The sequence below is a fragment of the Eriocheir sinensis genome, unplaced genomic scaffold, assembly GCF_024679095.1.
Source record: "Eriocheir sinensis breed Jianghai 21 unplaced genomic scaffold, ASM2467909v1 Scaffold6, whole genome shotgun sequence".
In the NCBI taxonomy this organism is placed as follows: Eukaryota; Metazoa; Arthropoda; class Malacostraca; order Decapoda; family Varunidae; genus Eriocheir; species Eriocheir sinensis.
Genome location: NW_026111942.1, coordinates 702,828 through 721,690, shown reverse-complemented (window position 1 = coordinate 721,690; position 18,863 = coordinate 702,828). Strand labels below are relative to the sequence as shown.

Genomic DNA, 18,863 nt, shown 5'->3' with positions numbered 1-18,863 from the left:
TTTTAAACACATCGAACACGTCAGAGGGATCCCCTTTCATGGGGATTTGTAAGTAGAAGTGAAGGGTTCCTGAGGAAAGCGTACCTTTAGAAATAACCCTAGAGACATCTCTATACAATGCTAAATATTCATGTGCTGCAGGGAAAAGTAGGCCTGGGTAATGGAGTGACGCATTGCTGAGCACACGAAATAGTACATCATTCGGAAGGAGGAGAGGGGAAACCTGCGTTTGGGACAGCTGCTGAAGGCCAAGCTTGAGATTCAGAGTATCATGATGTAGGTCACTAAGTGCCATGGTTACTAACGGGTGATTCATGGTATCTAGTCTCAATGTCAATCGTAGTATCGTGATTCTTCCACACGTTTTTGTTCTTCTCGTGGTCAGGGTTGACCCAGGAGCTACGGGGTGAGGGACCGGATGCCTGGGTGGAACAGACGTTCAGCACTTTTATTTCTTTGGCGATATCGGCATCGGATAGCTTCGACTCTGGATAAGCTTTAATATACTCATACCCTTTCTTTAATACCTTCTGTGGGTCCCCCTTTTCTTCCTCCGTTAGGATGAGTAAGAGGGCCGGAGGGAAAGCCTCTCTGAGCCGTAAAGCGGTTATCTCAGTTAGCAAACTGGCATTGTCAGGCTTGAGAACGATCAACTCGTCTCTCAATGTCTCCAGGCGGATGAGGAAGGTGCGGATGTTTTCTCCTGTCCGCCGTTTTGCCTCTCCCAATTCTTTCTGGAGGACCGAAAAGGTCCTTACTGTGGGAAACACACGTAGGAAGTCTTCCTTTACTTTTTCCCAATCCTGTCCACATCTAGTGATACAACCGAGGAGATGATCGCGCGCTGCTCCCAGGGCATATTGTTTGGCTAACTCAATCTTTCCGGTAGTGTCCCAATTTGCCTGTGTCCGGCTTTCAATATCCTCTATCCATTTCTTTGCTAGCTTATGGCATGGGAGGTTTGGTGCTTTGCTACTTTTTTCTTCTCCACCACAAAAATATAAGAGTCCCTGCACTCTATTAAAATCATTCAGGGTATGACGGCTAAGTAGCGTGACAAGATCATCATGGGCAAGGGTGATCGATTTTCCATCTCCTTTGGTGGGGGGAGGGTTCTTGCCTTCGTCTGGCATTTTTAACTCTAAAGTCTTATTCCCGTAATTCCAAGAATAACTGTCTTCTCCCTCGCTTTCGGATGTGGACATACACCAGTACAATACCAATATAAACCAATATAAATCGCAAGTTTCACCACAAGTTTTACCACAAGTTTTACCACAAGTTTCACCACAAGTTTCTGAGTTTCACAAGTTTCACCACAAGTTTCACCACCCCACACCTGACACCAATGTTGTAACCCGTAATCCGGGCACACAGGGTAGACGACACACTGTTTGTATTAGTGACACTTGACTTAAAATTCTGGTACTTTAGGAGTATTTAAAGGAGTTCGTAAATGGGGTGATGAAACGGTGTCGCCTTTCTTATATGTATTTTATTCTACCTTAATACTACTTAATATTACAAAGGGTAAAAATATTGTTTAAACCAGCGACTGGCTTACGAGACTCAATGAGTCTTCAGGTTTTCTTTCTCCGTTAGGATGCTGACGTTAGCACTGGTATAATATTGAGTAAAAACTCGCACAATAAAGTATCATAGAAATATAATCCTAAGTAAAACTAAGATAATAGAACACAATAGATATGTTAGATACGCTTTCCTCTATGGTACCACATTACTCCATACTCACAGTAGCAAGATGAATGTTCTACCCATGTTGTCTGGGAAGGACAACTGAGTGTACAGCAACGAACAGAGTGCTGGTTGATCTGAGGTCAAGCCTGAATAAATGCTTCTTATATAGGCATGACATTCATACAGACATCGCGAGGGTAATACGTCAGGCGTGTGAGTCATACATCAAACTCACACCGAGCTCATACAATAATCTACCTAACCGACATGCTTAATAAGGTCGATTTTTAAATCCTAGCTGCTGTCACGCGGTGACGCAGCTTTGTTTTCATAACATTTTGTTCCACGGTTGATCGTGTTTTGGCCGCGGTTGATTGTGTTTTGGCCGCGGTTGATTGTGTTTTGGCTTAGAGATAAGCGGGTGCGTTAATGGGCAATTGCAATTGTGTATAGGTTGGTAAATGAACAGTGTGTGGGGACAATCATGTCTTGGAGTCCGTGTTGTGTTTAGCGGTCGATACCGCTGTTGTCATCGGAAAATATTGCCGGAGAAGATGATGACACTGGAGCGAGTGGTGTCGCAGCCTCGGGACACCACAACATGAATTTATGTAACAATGAAGAATATGTGTTTGAATTTAAGTTGGTGATATACCACTTTGAAATATAAAGATTTTTCATGATACAACAGTACCAGGATTCATTGGTTAACATTATTATTGCAAGGATAAAATTAAGAGGCATTTATGTAATGTATACTGAAGAGTATATATACAATTCCCAGATGATGCACAAATATGAAATATCAATCATTTTTCATGAAAGAAATGTATGGGTATTCATTGTAAAACTTTTTTTTTAGCAAAATATAGCTGATTTTTACTTGCCCCATCATGATTTTTTTTACCCTTTTCCGGGGAAGAAAAAATTACCCAAAAATATTCATAATAAAAAGCAGGGACCTGGCTCAAGATCAGCTGAAATATGATGTAATAAAGACAAATGAATAAAACACACCAGGTATTGTGAAAATGCTGAACCATATATCTGCGAAAAACAAAGTTCTCCATTTTGAGTTTTCTTACCCCATTTTACGTAAAGTGGGGAAGAAAAATCCAGGGGTTAGTGGGGTAAAAAAAAATCATTCCATTTATTGTACTCTGTCAAAGCATTTGATGTGTTTATGTCCTGTATTTATAGTGCACTCTTGTGCAATTGATTTCATATATGCGTTAGCAATATTGTATTATAAATGTATTTTCTGAACATATTTTAAGAAAAAAGCATGAAAAAAGTTTCGCAAAACTTTTTTGTGGTATGTGAAAACTTTGGTTTTATCTTCCCCCAAGAACTGTGACGAGCTTAGTTTGGGGTAAGAAATAATCAGGAGGGCCATACTATCCTCCCGATAGGGTCCCCCTGCTCCTACCCCCCTCCCCCAAGAGAAGGGGGGTGATTTTTTTTTACCCCATAGGGGTAAGCCTACATGGGGTAAGAAAAGATCACATAACCTGATTTTTTCTTACCCCATACATGATTTTTTTTTACCCAAAGCTGATTTTTTTTTACCCCGTCTTGGTTTTATATTACCCCATGTTTAAACATGTTCGTGATGTGTGGTGTGTGATTGACAGTCGGTCTGTCTTGTTGAAACCTGTTACTCATATGACTCGGTCCACTGTTCACAGGAGTGTGCATGATCATTAGCCAGTAAGAAGCAGCAGGGTTAAGTGCCACAATGCCGAGGACATATAAAAAGGTTGAAAGGCCATATACGAAAGCCACAATTCAACTTGCTGTGCAGGAAGTTAAAGATGGTTCCTCCATTAGAGCAGCCAGTGCCAAGCATCACATGTCATATTCTCTTTTGAGAAAGCATGACAAGAGAAGTGAAAGTGAAGAATCTTTCAAGGATGATATGAGGGTGAGTTATTGTTTTTTTTTTATGCGTGTATGTACCATATAATAATGATCCTCTTACATATATACTCGTACATACTATATGTAATAAAACCTGTTCTGATATATACATATTCTGTTTGCATTACAGGGAAAGAAGACGGTACTTGCAACTGAAGTGGAAGAGAAGATTGCAGATACAATCAAGAGAATGGAGAAAATGGGACTAGGGCCAACACTGTTAGAGTTTCGTGAGATTGTCAAAGATTTCTTGCTTGCCAATGGACTAGAGACAGTGTTTAAAGATGGCCTGCCTGGTTATGAATGGGCAACTGCCTTCATGCACAGGCACAACATGACTCTGAAGACCGGTGGTATGATGCAACTGGCAAGGAAGAGTGTAACTAGTGATCCATTCGTCATTTATGGCTTCTATGAGCTTCTGAGACAAGAAATGGCACGACTTGAGATCATGGAACGCCCAGAGTGTATCTGGAATCTCGACGAAACTGGTTTCCACTAGACCCATCAAAAGCAAAACTATAGGCACAAAAGGAGCTAAGACAGTGAGAATAACTAGTGGCTCAAACCGTGAAAACATCAGTGTTTTGGCAACATGCTGTGCAGATGGCACATCACTGGATCCTTTAATCATATTTAAAGGTAAGAACATGCAGTCTTCATGGGTTGGAACTGATGCACTACCTGAAACTCAGTATGCTGTATCCGAGTCAGGGTGGATGACCCGTGTAATTTTTGAGGATTTTTTCAAAAGTTTTGTAGAAAAAACTAAAGATATTCGTCCTATCCTCCTGATATTGGATGGCCATCTTAGTCATACATCACTAGCAACAGTAGAACTAGCAAAACAAGAAAATATCTCCATAATTAAGCTACCTGCTCATTGCACAGATCTGTTACAACCTTTAGATGTTGCTTGTTTTGCCCCTCTAAAATCTTACTATGATTCAGCATTGATGAGGTATGTGCATCAAACAGGAGCACGAGCACCATTGCAAAAGAGAGGTTTCGTGAATATGTTGTGTTAGGTCTGGAAGGAAGGACTTTCCCGGAGAATATAAAGGCCGGGTTTTATGCAACAGGAATACATCCACTAAACCCAGAAAAGTACAAGAGTGATCGCCTTTGTCCTTTGAAAATGAAAACATACAAGGCTTGGATTGAGAGAGAAGCCCCAGGGATGATGAAAATAATCCTGTACTGCATGATGCTACAACTGATAACACAGACAACAGAGATTCACAATCATCACCGCAAATCCACAGAACCCTTCACAACCTTCTGATGCCAATACCACAAATGTTCCCACTTCTCCAATACCTGAACCAGGAATAGAAAAAGATCTCTCAGATACAACCCTTACACTTGTTCAGGAACAAGTATTACCTGGTTGTAGTCACTGGCATGAAACTCCCTCTAACAACAAAGCTGAACTTCAAGATGAGATCAAGAAAGATATAGAAAAGCGAAGTGCTTTATATGCCAAACAGTTAAGCTGGAGGACTCTTGTCAATGAAATTCAAGCCAGGGCTCCTACAGGAATGAAGTTCAACATCCTTTTGGTAGAGAAGGAAAAGGAAACAACTTTGGAAGAAATTCTGCACCGTAGGGAAGAGTTGGAACGACACAACCTACAAGAAGAAAAATTAGTATGCACAGTCAAATCATAACTCAGGAGGAATGTAGAAAGGAAACTACAGGGCAGGAGGGGACACAGAAAAAAGAGAAGTGTAACAAAGTTCCAGGAAAGAAAAGGAAGGAACCTGAACCACTTTCTGATACCACAACTGAAGATGAGATGGAAGTAATGGAAAGTGATTCTGCTGATGAGGTCAGTTTCACTTTAAACCAAGATGAAAGTGAAACTGAATGTGAGGAAGAAATACAGGCACCAAAAGCAACCCAGCACACACTCCAGTAATAACAGATGATTCTGTTGGAAAGTACTACGCAGTGTATTATACTGAGCCACGTATGATTTACTTCTGGGGGAAAATAGTTAAAACATTTGCTGATGATGATGATGGCGGTACTGTGAACAAAGTAGAAATTGATTGCCTTCAGAAAAAAACATTTCGAGTGACCCAAAGGAGTGGACATGGACTGAGCGGAACACAAACAAAGACATTGGCATAGTAGACCAAGAATACATATTCTATGGACCAGAGGTTCCCATGATAAAGAAAAACATTTTTAGATTCCCAGATGAAATGGCATGTGCTTCTCTGAAGGTTATTGAAAAGAAATTGAAGGCAAATACATAAATATTTCATAATTCTAGTGAAGAAATTGTGACATATTCCCAGGAAAGAAAAAACTTTGTGAAACTTATTTATTTTATAATGAACAAATTATATATTTACATGAATTTATTTAAAAATGAAGAATATGTGTTTGAATTTAAGTTGGTGATATACCACTTAGAAATATAAAGATTTTTCATGATACAACAGTACCAGGATTCATTGGTTAACATTATTATTGCAAGGATAAAAATTAAGAGGCATTTTATGTAATGTATAATGAAGAGTATATATACAATTCCAGATGATGCAAATATGAAATATCAATCATTTTCATGAAAGAAATGTATGGGTATTCATTGTAAAACTTTTTTAGCAAAATATAGCTGATTTTTCTTGCCCTATCATGATTTTTTTACCCTTTTCCGGGGAAGAAAAATTACCCAAAATATTCATAATAAAAAGCTATGGGACCCTGGCTCAAGATCAGCTGAAATATGATGTAATAATGACAAATGAATAAAACAGACCAGGTATTGTGAAAATGCTGAACCATATTTCTGCGAAAACAAAGTTCTCCATTTTGAGTTTTTCTTACCCATTTTACGTAAAGTGGGGAAGAAAAATCCAGGGTTAGTGGGGTAAAAAAATCATTCCAATTATTGTACTCTGTCAAAGCATTTGATGTGTTTATGTCCTGTATTTATAGTGCACTCTTGTGCAATTGATTTCATATATGCGTTAGCAATATTGTATTATAAATGTATTTTCTGAACATATTTTAAGAAAAGCATGAAAAAGTTTCGCAAAACTTTTTGTGGTATGTGAAAACTTTGGTTTTATCTTCCCCAAGAACTGTGACGAGCTTAGTTTGGGGTAAGAAATAATCAGAGGGCCATACTATCCTCCCGATAGGGTCCCCTGCTCCTACCCCCTCCCCAAGAGAAGGGGGTGATTTTTTTACCCCATAGGGGTAAGCCTACATGTGGTGAAAAGATCACATAACCTGATTTTTCTTACCCCATACATGATTTTTTTTACCCAAAGCTGATTTTTTACCCCGTCTTGGTTTTATATTACCCCATGTTTAAACATGTTCGTGATGTGGTGTGTGATTGACAGTCGGTCTGTCTTGTTGAAACCTGTTACTCATATGACTCGGTCCACTGTTCACAGGAGTGTGCATGATCATTAGCCAGTAAGCAGCAGCAGGTTAAGTGCCACAATGCCGAGGACATATAAAAGGTTGAAAGGCCATATACGAAAGCCACAATTCAACTTGCTGTGCAGGAAGTTAAAGATGGTTCCTCCATTAGAGCAGCCAGTGCCAAGCATCACATGTCATATTCTCTTTGAGAAAGCATGACAAGAGAAGTGAAAGTGAAGAATCTTTCAAGGATGATATGAGGTGAGTTATTGTTTTTTTTATGCGTGTATGTACCATATAATAATGATCCTCTTACATATATACTCGTACATACTATATGTAATAAAACCTGTTCTGATATATACATATTCTGTTTGCATTACAGGGAAAGAAGACGGTACTTGCAACTGAAGTGGAAGAGAAGATTGCAGATACAATCAAGAGAATGGAGAAAATGGGACTAGGGCCAACACTGTTAGAGTTTCGTGAGATTGTCAAAGATTTCTTGCTTGCCAATGGACTAGAGACAGTGTTTAAAGATGGCATGCCTGGTTATGAATGGGCAACTGCCTTCATGCACAGGCACAACATGACTCTGAAGACCGGTGGTATGATGCAACTGGCAAGGAAGAGTGTAACTAGTGATCCATTCGTCATTTATGGCTTCTATGAGCTTCTGAGACAAGAAATGGCACGACTTGAGATCATGGAACGCCCAGAGTGTATCTGAATCTCGACGAAACTGGTTTCCCACTAGACCCATCAAAAGCACACACTATAGGCACAAAAGGAGCTAAGACAGTGAGAATAACTAGTGGCTCAAACCGTGACAACATCAGTGTTTTGGCAACATGCTGTGCAGATGGCACATCACTGGATCCTTTAATCATATTTAAAGGTAAGAACATGCAGTCTTCATGGGTTGGAACTGATGCACTACCTGAAACTCAGTATGCTGTATCCGAGTCAGGTGGATGACCCGTTTAATTTTTGAGGATTTTTTCAAAAGTTTTGTAGAAAAAACTAAAGATATTCGTCCTATCCTCCTGATATTGGATGGCCATCTTAGTCATACATCACTAGCAACAGTAGAACTAGCAAAACAAGAAAATATCTCCATAATTAAGCTACCTGCTCATTGCACAGATCTGTTACAACCTTTAGATGTTGCTTGTTTTGCCCTCTAAAATCTTACTATGATTCAGCATTGATGAGGTATGTGCATCAAACAGGAGCACGAGCACCATTGCAAAAGAGAGGTTTCGTGAATATGTTGTGTCAGGTCTGGAAGGAAGGACTTTCCCTGGAGAATATAAAGGCCGGGTTTATGCAACAGGAATACATCCACTAAACCCAGAAAAGTACAAGAGTGATCGCCTTTGTCCTTTGAAAATGAAAACATACAAGGCTTGGATTGAGAGAGGAAGCCCCAGGGATGATGAAAATAATCCTGTACTGCATGATGCTACAACTGATAACACAGACAACAGAGATTCACAATCATCACCGCAAAATCCACAGAACCCTTCACAACCTTCTGATGCCAATACCACAAATGTTCCCACTTCTCCAATACCTGAACCAGGAATAGAAAAAGATCTCTCAGATACAACCCTTACACTTGTTCAGGAACAAGTATTACCTGGTTGTAGTCACTGGCATGAAACTCCTCTCACAACAAAGCTGAACTTCAAGATGAGATCAAGAAAGATATAGAAAAGCGAAGTGCTTTATATGCCAAACAGTTAAGCTGGAGGACTCTTGTCAATGAAATTCAAGCCAGGGCTCCTACAGGAATGAAGTTCAACATCCTTTTGGTAGAGAAGGAAAAGGAAACAACTTTGGAAGAAATTCTGCACCGTAGGGGAAGAGTTGGAACGACACAACCTACAAGAAGAAAAATTAGTATGCACAGTCAAATCATAACTCAGGAGGAATGTAGAAAGGAAACTACAGGGCAGGAGGGACACAGAAAAAAGAGAAGTGTAACAAAGTTCCAGGAAAGAAAAGGAAGGAACCTGAACCACTTTCTGATACCACAACTGAAGATGAGATGGAAGTAATGGAAAGTGATTCTGCTGATGAGGTCAGTTTCACTTTAAACCAAGATGAAAGTGAAACTGAATGTGAGGAAGAAATACAGGCACCAAAGGCAACCCCAGCAGACACTCCAGTAATAACAGATGATTCTGTTGGAAAGTACTACGCAGTGTATTATACTGAGCCACGTATGATTTACTTCTGGGGGAAAATAGTTAAAACATTTGCTGATGATGATGATGGCGGTACTGTGAACAAAGTAGAAATTGATTGCCTTCAGAAAAAAAAAACATTTCGAGTGACCCAAAGGAGTGGACATGGACTGAGCGGAACACAAACAAAGACATTGGCATAGTAGACCAAGAATACATATTCTATGGACCAGAGGTTCCCATGATAAAGAAAAACATTTTTAGATTCCCAGATGAAATGGCATGTGCTTCTCTGAAGGTTATTGAAAAGAAATTGAAGGCAAATACATAAATATTTCATAATTCTAGTGAAGAAATTGTGACATATTCCCAGGAAAGAAAAACTTTGTGAAACTTATTTATTTTATAAGGAACCAATTATATATTTACATGAATTTATGTAACAATGAAGAATATGTGTTTGAATTTAAGTTGGTGATATACCACTTAGAAATATAAAGATTTTTTCATGATACAACAGTACCAGGATTCATTGGTTAACATTATTATTGCAAGGATAAAAATTAAGAGGCATTTTATGTAATGTATAATGAAGAGTATATATACAATTCCCAGATGATGCACAAATATGAAATATCAATCATTTTCATGAAAGAAATGTATGGGTATTCATTGTAAAACTTTTTTTAGCAAAATATAGCTGATTTTTTCTTGTTCTATCATGATTTTTTTACCCTTTTCCGGGGAAGAAAAATTACCCAAAAATATTCATAATAAAAAAGCTATGGGACCCTGGCTCAAGATCAGCTGAAATATGATGTAATATTGACAAATGAATAAAACAGACCAGGTATTGTGAAAATGCTGAACCATATTTCTGCGAAAAACAAAGTTCTCCATTTTGAGTTTTCTTACCCCATTTTACGTAACGGGGGGGAAGAAAAAATCCAGGGGTTAGTGGGGTAAAAAAAAATCATTCCAATTATTGTACTCTGTCAAAGCATTTGATGTGTTTATGTCCTGTATTTATAGTGCACTCTTGTGCAATTGATTTCATATATGCGTTAGCAATATTGTATTATAAATGTATTTTCTGAACATATTTTAAGAAAAGCATGAAAAAGTTTCGCAAAACTTTTTGTGGTATGTGAAAACTTTGGTTTTATCTTCCCCAAGAACTGTGACGAGCTTAGTTTGGGGTAAGAAATAATCAGGAGGGCCATACTATCCTCCCGATAGGTCCCCTGCTCCTACCCCCTCCCCCAAGAGAAGGGGGTGATTTTTTACCCCATAGGGTAGCCTACATGGGGTGAAAAGATCACATAACCTGATTGTTTCTGCATACATGATTTTTTTTTACCCAAAGCTGATTTTTTTTACCCCGTCTTGGTTTATATTACCCCATGTTTAAACATGTTCGTGATGTGTGGTGTGTGATTGACAGTCGGTCTGTCTTGTTGAAACCTGTTACTCATATGACTCAGTCCACTGTTCACAGGAGTGTGCATGATCATTAGCCAGTAGAAGCAGCAGGGTTAAGTGCCACAATGCCGAGGACATATAAAAGGTTGAAAGGCCATATACGAAAGCCACAACTCAACTTGCTGTGCAGGAAGTTAAAGATGGTTCCTCCATTAGAGCAGCCAGTGCCAAGCATCACATGTCATATTCTCTTTTGAGAAAGCATGTCAAGAGAAGTGAAAGTGAAGAATCTTTCAAGGATGATATGAGGGTGAGTTATTGTTTTTTTTTATGCGTGTATGTACCATATAATAATGATCCTCTTACATATATACTGTACATACTATATAATAAAACCTGTTCTGATATATACATATTCTGTTTGCATTACAGGAAAGAAGACGGTACTTGCAACTGAGAAGGAAGAGAAGATTGCAGATACAATCAAGAGAATGGAGAAAATGGGACTAGGGCCAACACTGTTAGAGTTTCGTGAGATTGTCAAAGATTTCTTGCTTGCCAATGGACTAGAGACAGTGTTTAAAGATGGCCTGCCTGGTTATGAATGGGCAACTGCCTTCATGCACAGGCACAACATGACTCTGAAGACCGGTGGTATGATGCAACTGGCAAGGAAGAGTGTAACTAGTGATCCATTCGTCATTTATGGCTTCTATGAGCTTCTGAGACAAGAAATGGCACGACTTGAGATCATGGAACGCCCAGAGTGTATCTGGAATCTCGACGAAACTGGTTTCCCACTAGACCCATCAAAAGCAAAAACTATAGGCACAAAAGGAGCTAAGACAGTGAGAATAACTAGTGGCTCAAACCGTGAAAACATCAGTGTTTTGGCAACATGCTGTGCAGATGGCACATCACTGGATCCTTTAATCATATTTAAAGGTAAGAACATGCAGTCTTCATGGGTTGGAACTGATGCACTACCTGAAACTCAGTATGCTGTATCCGAGTCAGGTGGATGACCCGTAATTTTTGAGGATTTTTCAAAGTTTTGTAGAAAAACTAAAGATATTCGTCCTATCCTCCTGATATTGGATGGCCATCTTAGTCATACATCACTAGCAACAGTAGAACTAGCAAAACAAGAAAATATCTCCATAATTAAGCTACCTGCTCATTGCACAGATCTGTTACAACCTTTAGATGTTGCTTGTTTTGCCCCCCTAAAATCTAACTATGATTCAGCATTGATGAGGTATGTGCATCAAACAGGAGCACGAGCACCATTGCAAAAGAGAGGTTTCGTGAATATGTTGTGTCAGGTCTGGAAGGAAGGACTTTCCCCGGAGAATATAAAGGCCGGGTTTTATGCAACAGGAATACATCCACTAAACCCAGAAAAGTACAAGAGTGATCGCCTTTGTCCTTTGAAAATGAAAACATACAAGGCTTGGCTTGAGAGAGGAAGCCCAGGGATGATGAAAATAATCCTGTACTGCATGATGCTACAACTGATAACACAGACAACAGAGATTCACAATCATCACCGCAAATCCACAGAACCCTTCACAACCTTCTGATGCCAATACCACAAATGTTCCCACTTCTCCAATACCTGAACCAGGAATAGAAAATGATCTCTCAGATACAACCCTTACACTTGTTCAGGAACAAGTATTACCTGGTTGTAGTCACTGGCATGAAACTCCCTCTAACAACAAAGCTGAACTTCAAGATGAGATCAAGAAAGATATAGAAAAGCGAAGTGCTTTATATGCCAAACAGTAAAGCTGGAGTACTCTTGTCAATGAAATTCAAGCCAGGTATCCTACAGTAATGAAGTTCAACATCCTTTGGTAGAGAAGGAAAAGGAAACAACTTTGGAAGAAATTCTGCACCGTAGGGAAGAGTTGGAACGACACAACCTACAAGAAGAAAAATTAGTATGCACAGTCAAATCATAACTCAGGAGGAATGTAGAAAGGAAACTACAGGGCAGGAGGGGACACAGAAAAAAGAGAAGTGTAACAAAGTTCCAGGAAAGAAAAGGAAGGAACCTGAATCACTTTCTGATACCACAACTTAAGATGAGATGGAAGTAATGGAAAGTGATTCTGTTGATGAGGTCAGTTTCACTTTAAACCAAGATGAAAGTGAAACTGAATGTGAGGAAGAAATACAGGCACCAAAGGCAACCCCAGCAGACACTCCAGTAATAACAGATGATTCTGTTGGAAAGTACTACGCAGTGTATTATACTGAGCCACGTATGATTTTACTGGGGAAAATAGTTAAAACATTTGCTGATGATGATGATGGCGGTACTGTGAACAAAGTAGAAATTGATTGCCTTCAGAAAAAAAAACATTTCGAGTGACCCAAAGGAGTGGACATGGACTGAGCGGAACACAAACAAAGACATTGGCATAGTAGACCAAGAATACATATTCTATGGACCAGAGGTTCCCATGATAAAGAAAACATTTTAGATTCCCAGATGAAATGGCATGTGCTTCTCTGAAGGTTATTGAAAAGAAATTGAAGGCAAATACATAAATATTTCATAATTCTAGTGAAGAAATTGTGACATATTCCCAGGAAAGAAAAACTTTGTGAAACTTATTTATTTTATAAGGAACTAATTATATATTTACATTGTTGTAACCCGTAATCCGGGCACACAAGGTAGACGACACACTGTTTGCATTAGTGACACTTGACTTAAAATTCTGGTACTTTAGGAGTATTTAAAGGAGTTCGTAAATGGGGTGATGAAACGGTGTCGCCTTTCTTATATGTATTTTATTCTACCTTAATACTACTTAATATTACAAAGGGTAAAAATATTGTTTAAACCAGCGACTGGCTTACGAGACTCAATGAGTCTTCAGGTTTTCTTTCACCATTGGTTACTGACGTTAGCACTGGTATAATATTGAGTAAAAACTCGCACAATAAAGTATCATAGAAATATAATCCTAAGTAAAACTAAGATAATAGAACACAATAGATATGTTAGATACGCTTTCCTCTATGGTACCACATTACTCCATACTCACAGTAGCAAAGATGAATGTTCTACCCATGTTGTCTAGGGAAGGACAACTGAGTGTACAGCAACGAACAGAGTGCTGGTTGATCTGATCCCTAGCCTGAATAAATGCTTATTATATAGGCATGACATACACACAGACATCACGAGGGTAATACGTCAGGCGTGTGAGTCATACATCAAACTCACACCAAGCTCATACAATAATCTACCTAACCGACATTTGTAATAAGGTCGATTTTAATCCTTAGTGTAGCTGTCACGCGGTGACGCAGCTTTGTTTTCATAACATTTTGTTCCACGGTTGATCGTGTTTTGGCCGCGGTTGATTGTGTTTTGGCCGCGGTTGATTGTGTTTTGGCTTAGAGAGATAAGCGGGTGCGTTAATGGGCAATTGCAATTGTGTATAGGTTGGTAAATGAACAGTGTGTGTGGGGACAATCATGTCTTGGAGTCCGTGTTGTGTTTTAGCGGTCGATACCGCTGTTGTCATCGGAAAATATTGCCGGAGAAGATGATGACACTGGAGCGAGTGGTGTCGCAGCCCTCGGGACACCACAACATGAATTTATGTAACAATGAAGAATATGTGTTTGAATTTAAGTTGGTGATATACCACTTTGAAATATAAAGATTTTTTCATGATACAACAGTACCAGGATTCATTGGTTAACATTATTATTGCAAGGATAAAAATTAAGAGGCATTTTATGTAATGTATAATGAAGAGTATATATACAATTCCCAGATGATGCACAAATATGAAATATCAATCATTTTTCATGAAAGAAATGTATGGGTATTCATTGTAAAACTTTTTTTTTAGCAAAATATAGCTGATTTTTTCTTGCCCCATCATGATTTTTTTTTACCCCTTTTCCGGGGAAGAAAAAATTACCCAAAAATATTCATAATAAAAAAGCTATGGGACCCTGGCTCAAGATCAGCTGAAATATGATGTAATAATGACAAATGAATAAAACAGACCAGGTATTGTGAAAATGCTGAACCATATTTCTGCGAAAAACAAAGTTCTCCATTTTGAGTTTTTCTTACCCCATTTTACGTAAAGTGGGGAAGAAAAATCCAGTGGTTAGTGGGGTAAAAAAAAATCATTCCATTTATTGTACTCTGTCAAAGCATTTGATGTGTTTATGTCCTGTATTTATAGTGCACTCTTGTGCAATTGATTTCATATATGCGTTAGCAATATTGTATTATAAATGTATTTTCTGAACATATTTTAAGAAAAAAGCATGAAAAAAGTTTCGCAAAACTATTTTGTGGTATGTGAAAACTTTGGTTTTATCTTTCCCCAAGAACTGAGACGAGCTTAGTTTGGGGTAAGAAATAATCAGGAGGGCCATACTATCCTCCCGATAGGGTCCCCTGCTCCTACCCCCTCCCCAAGAGAAGGGGTGATTTTTTTACCCCATAGGGGTAAGTTTACATGTGGTAAGAAAAGATCACATAACCTGATTTTTCTTACCCCATACATGATTTTTTTACCCAAAGCTGATTTTTTTACCCCGTCTTGGTTTATATTACCCCATGTTTAAACATGTTCGTGATGTGTGGTGTGTGATTGACAGTCGGTCTGTCTTGTTGAAACCTGTTACTCATATGACTCGGTCCACTGTTCACAGGAGTGTGCATGATCATTAGCCAGTAAGAAACAGCAGGGTTATGCCACAATGCCGAGGACATATAAAAAGGTTGAAAGGCCATATACGAAAGCCACAATTCAACTTGCTGTGCAGGAAGTTAAAGATGGTTCCTCCATTAGAGCAGCCAGTGCCAAGCATCACATGTCATATTCTCTAATGAGAAAGCATGACAAGAGAAGTGAAAGTGAAGAATCTTTCAAGGATGATATGAGGGTGAGTTATTGTTTTTTTTATGCGTGTATGTACCATATAATAATGATCCTCTTACATATATACTGTACATACTATATGTAATAAAACCTGTTCTGATATATACATATTCTGTTTGCATTACAGGAAAGAAGACGGTACTTGCAACTGAAGTGGAAGAGAAGATTGCAGATACAATCAAGAGAATGGAGAAATGGGACTAGGGCCAACACTGTTAGAGTTTCGTGAGATTGTCAAAGATTTCTTGCTTGCCAATGGACTAGAGACAGTGTTTAAAGATGGCCTGCCTGGTTATGAATGGGCAACTGCCTTCATGCACAGGCACAACATGACTCTGAAGACCGGTGGTATGATGCAACTGGCAAGGAAGAGTGTAACTAGTGATCCATTCGTCATTTATGGCTTCTATGAGCTTCTGAGACAAGAAATGGCACGACTTGAGATCATGGAACGCCCAGAGTGTATCTGGAATCTCGACGAAACTGGTTTCCCACTAGACCCATCAAAAGCAAAAACTATAGGCACAAAAGGAGCTAAGACAGTGAGAATAACTAGTGGCTCAAACCGTGAAAACATCAGTGTTTTGGCAACATGCTGTGCAGATGGCACATCACTGGATCCTTTAATCATATTTAAAGGTAAGAACATGCAGTCTTCATGGGTTGGAACTGATGCACTACCTGAAACTCAGTATGCTGTATCCGAGTCAGGGTGGATGACCCGTGTAATTTCTGAGGATTTTTTCAAAAGTTTTGTAGAAAAAACTAAAGATATTCGTCCTATCCTCCTGATATTGGATGGCCATCTTAGTCATACATCACTAGCAACAGTAGAACTAGCAAAACAAGAAAATATCTCCATAATTAAGCTACCTGCTCATTGCACAGATCTGTTACAACCTTTAGATGTTGCTTGTTTTGCCCCTCTAAAATCTTACTATGATTCAGCATTGATGAGGTATGTGCATCAAACAGGAGCACGAGCACCATTGCAAAAGAGAGGTTTCGTGAATATGTTGTGTTAGGTCTGGAAGGAAGGACTTTCCCCGGAGAATATAAAGGCCGGGTTTTATGCAACAGGAATACATCCACTAAACCCAGAAAAGTACAAGAGTGATCGCCTTTGTCCTTTGAAAATGAAAACATACAAGGCTTGGATTGAGAGAGGAAGCCCCAGGGATGATGAAAATAATCCTGTACTGCATGATGCTACAACTGATAACACAGACAACAGAGATTCACAATCATCACCGCAAAATCCACAGAACCCTTCACAACCTTCTGATGCCAATACCACAAATGTTCCCACTTCTCCAATACCTGAACCAGGAATAGAAAAAGATCTCTCAGATACAACCCTTACACTTGTTCAGGAACAAGTATTACCTGGTTGTAGTCACTGGCATGAAACTCCCTCTAACAACAAAGCTGAACTTCAAGATGAGATCAAGAAAGATATAGAAAAGCGAAGTGCTTTATATGCCAAACAGTTAAGCTGGAGGACTCTTGTCAATGAAATTCAAGCCAGGGCTCCTACAGGAATGAAGTTCAACATCCTTTGGTAGAGAAGGAAAAGGAAACAACTTTGGAAGAAATTCTGCACCGTAGGGGAAGAGTTGGAACGACACAACCTACAAGAAGAAAAATTAGTATGCACAGTCAAATCATAACTCAGGAGGAATGTAGAAAGGAAACTACAGGGCAGGAGGGACACAGAAAAAGAGAAGTGTAACAAAGTTCCAGGAAAGAAAAGGAAGGAACCTGAACCACTTTCTGATACCACAACTGAAGATGAGATGGAAGTAATGGAAAGTGATTCTGTTGATGAGGTCAGTTTCACTTTAAACCAAGATGAAAGTGAAACTGAATGTGAGGAAGAAATACAGGCACCAAAGGCAACCCCAGCAGACACTCCAGTAATAACAGATGATTCTGTTGGAAAGTACTACGCAGTGTATTATACTGAGCCACGTATGATTTACTTCTGGGGGAAAATAGTTAAAACATTTGCTGATGATGATGATGGCGGTACTGTGAACAAAGTAGAAATTGATTGCCTTCAGAAAAAAAAACATTTCGAGTGACCCAAAGGAGTGGACATGGACTGAGCGGAACACAAACAAAGACATTGGCATAGTAGACCAAGAATACATATTCTATGGACCAGAGGTTCCCATGATAAAGAAAAACATTTTTAGATTCCCAGATGAAATGGCATGTGCTTCTCTGAAGGTTATTGAAAAGAAATTGAAGGCAAATACATAAATATTTCATAATTCTAGTGAAGAAATTGTGACATATTCCCAGGAAAGAAAAACTTTGTGAAACTTATTTATTTTATAAGGAACCAATTATATATTTACATGAATTTATGTAACAATGAAGAATATGTGTTTGAATTTAAGTTGGTGATATACCACTTAGAAATATAAAGATTTTTTCATGATACAACAGTACCAGGATTCATTGGTTAACATTATTATTGCAAGGATAAAAATTAAGAGGCATTTTATGTAATGTATAATGAAGAGTATATATACAATTCCCAGATGATGCACAAATATGAAATATCAATCATTTTTCATGAAAGAAATGTATGGGTATTCATTGTAAAACTTTTTTAGCAAAATATAGCTGATTTTTTCTTCCCATCATGATTTTTTTACCCTTTTCCGGGGAAGAAAAATTACCCAAAATATTCATAATAAAAAGCTATGGGACCCTGGCTCAAGATCAGCTGAAATATGATGTAATAATGACAAATGAATAAAACAGACCAGGTATTGTGAAAATGTTGAACCATATTTCTGCGAAAAACAAAGTTCTCCATTTTGAGTTTTCTTACCCCATTTTACGTAAAGTGGGGAAGAAAAATCCAGGGTTAGGGGTAAAAAAAATCATTCCAATTATTGTACTCTGTCAAAGCATTTGATGTGTTTATGTCCTGTATTTATAGTGCACTCTTGTGCAATTGATTTCATATATGCGTTAGCAATATTGTATTATAAATGTATTTTCTGAACATATTTTAAGAAAAGCATGAAAAGTTTCGCAAAACTTTTTGTGGTATGTGAAAACTTTGGTTTTATCTTCCCCAAGAACTGTGACGAGCTTAGTTTGGGGTAAGAAATAATCAGGAGGGCCATACTATCCTCCTGATAGGGTCCCTGCTCCTACCCCCTCCCCAAGAGAAGGGGTGATTTTTTTACCCCATAGGGTAAGTTTACATGTGGTAAGAAAAGATCACATAACCTGATTTTTCTTACCCCATACATGATTTTTTTTTACCCAAAGCTGATTTTTTTACCCT

At 38.6% G+C, this 18,863-nt stretch overlaps 1 protein-coding gene and 1 long non-coding RNA gene across 2 annotated transcripts; one reads left to right on the top strand and one right to left on the bottom strand.

Moving 5' to 3' along the window:
* The first annotated feature begins 3,436 nt into the window (after positions 1-3,436).
* Positions 3,437-7,738, top strand: LOC126993312 (uncharacterized). Its single transcript, XM_050852260.1, has 2 exons — positions 3,437-3,622; positions 7,394-7,738. Exons 1-2 carry the CDS (start codon positions 3,437-3,439, stop codon positions 7,736-7,738), a joined length of 531 nt encoding a protein of 176 aa, XP_050708217.1.
* A 954-nt stretch (positions 7,739-8,692) lies between these two features.
* On the bottom strand, positions 8,693-17,370 carry LOC126993295 (uncharacterized). Its single transcript, XR_007747592.1, has 3 exons — positions 17,315-17,370; positions 12,551-12,682; positions 8,693-8,895 (listed from the first exon to the last, which is right to left on the bottom strand). It is a non-coding gene; the product is annotated as an uncharacterized LOC126993295 (long non-coding RNA).
* Between the last annotated feature and the right edge of the window lie 1,493 nt (positions 17,371-18,863).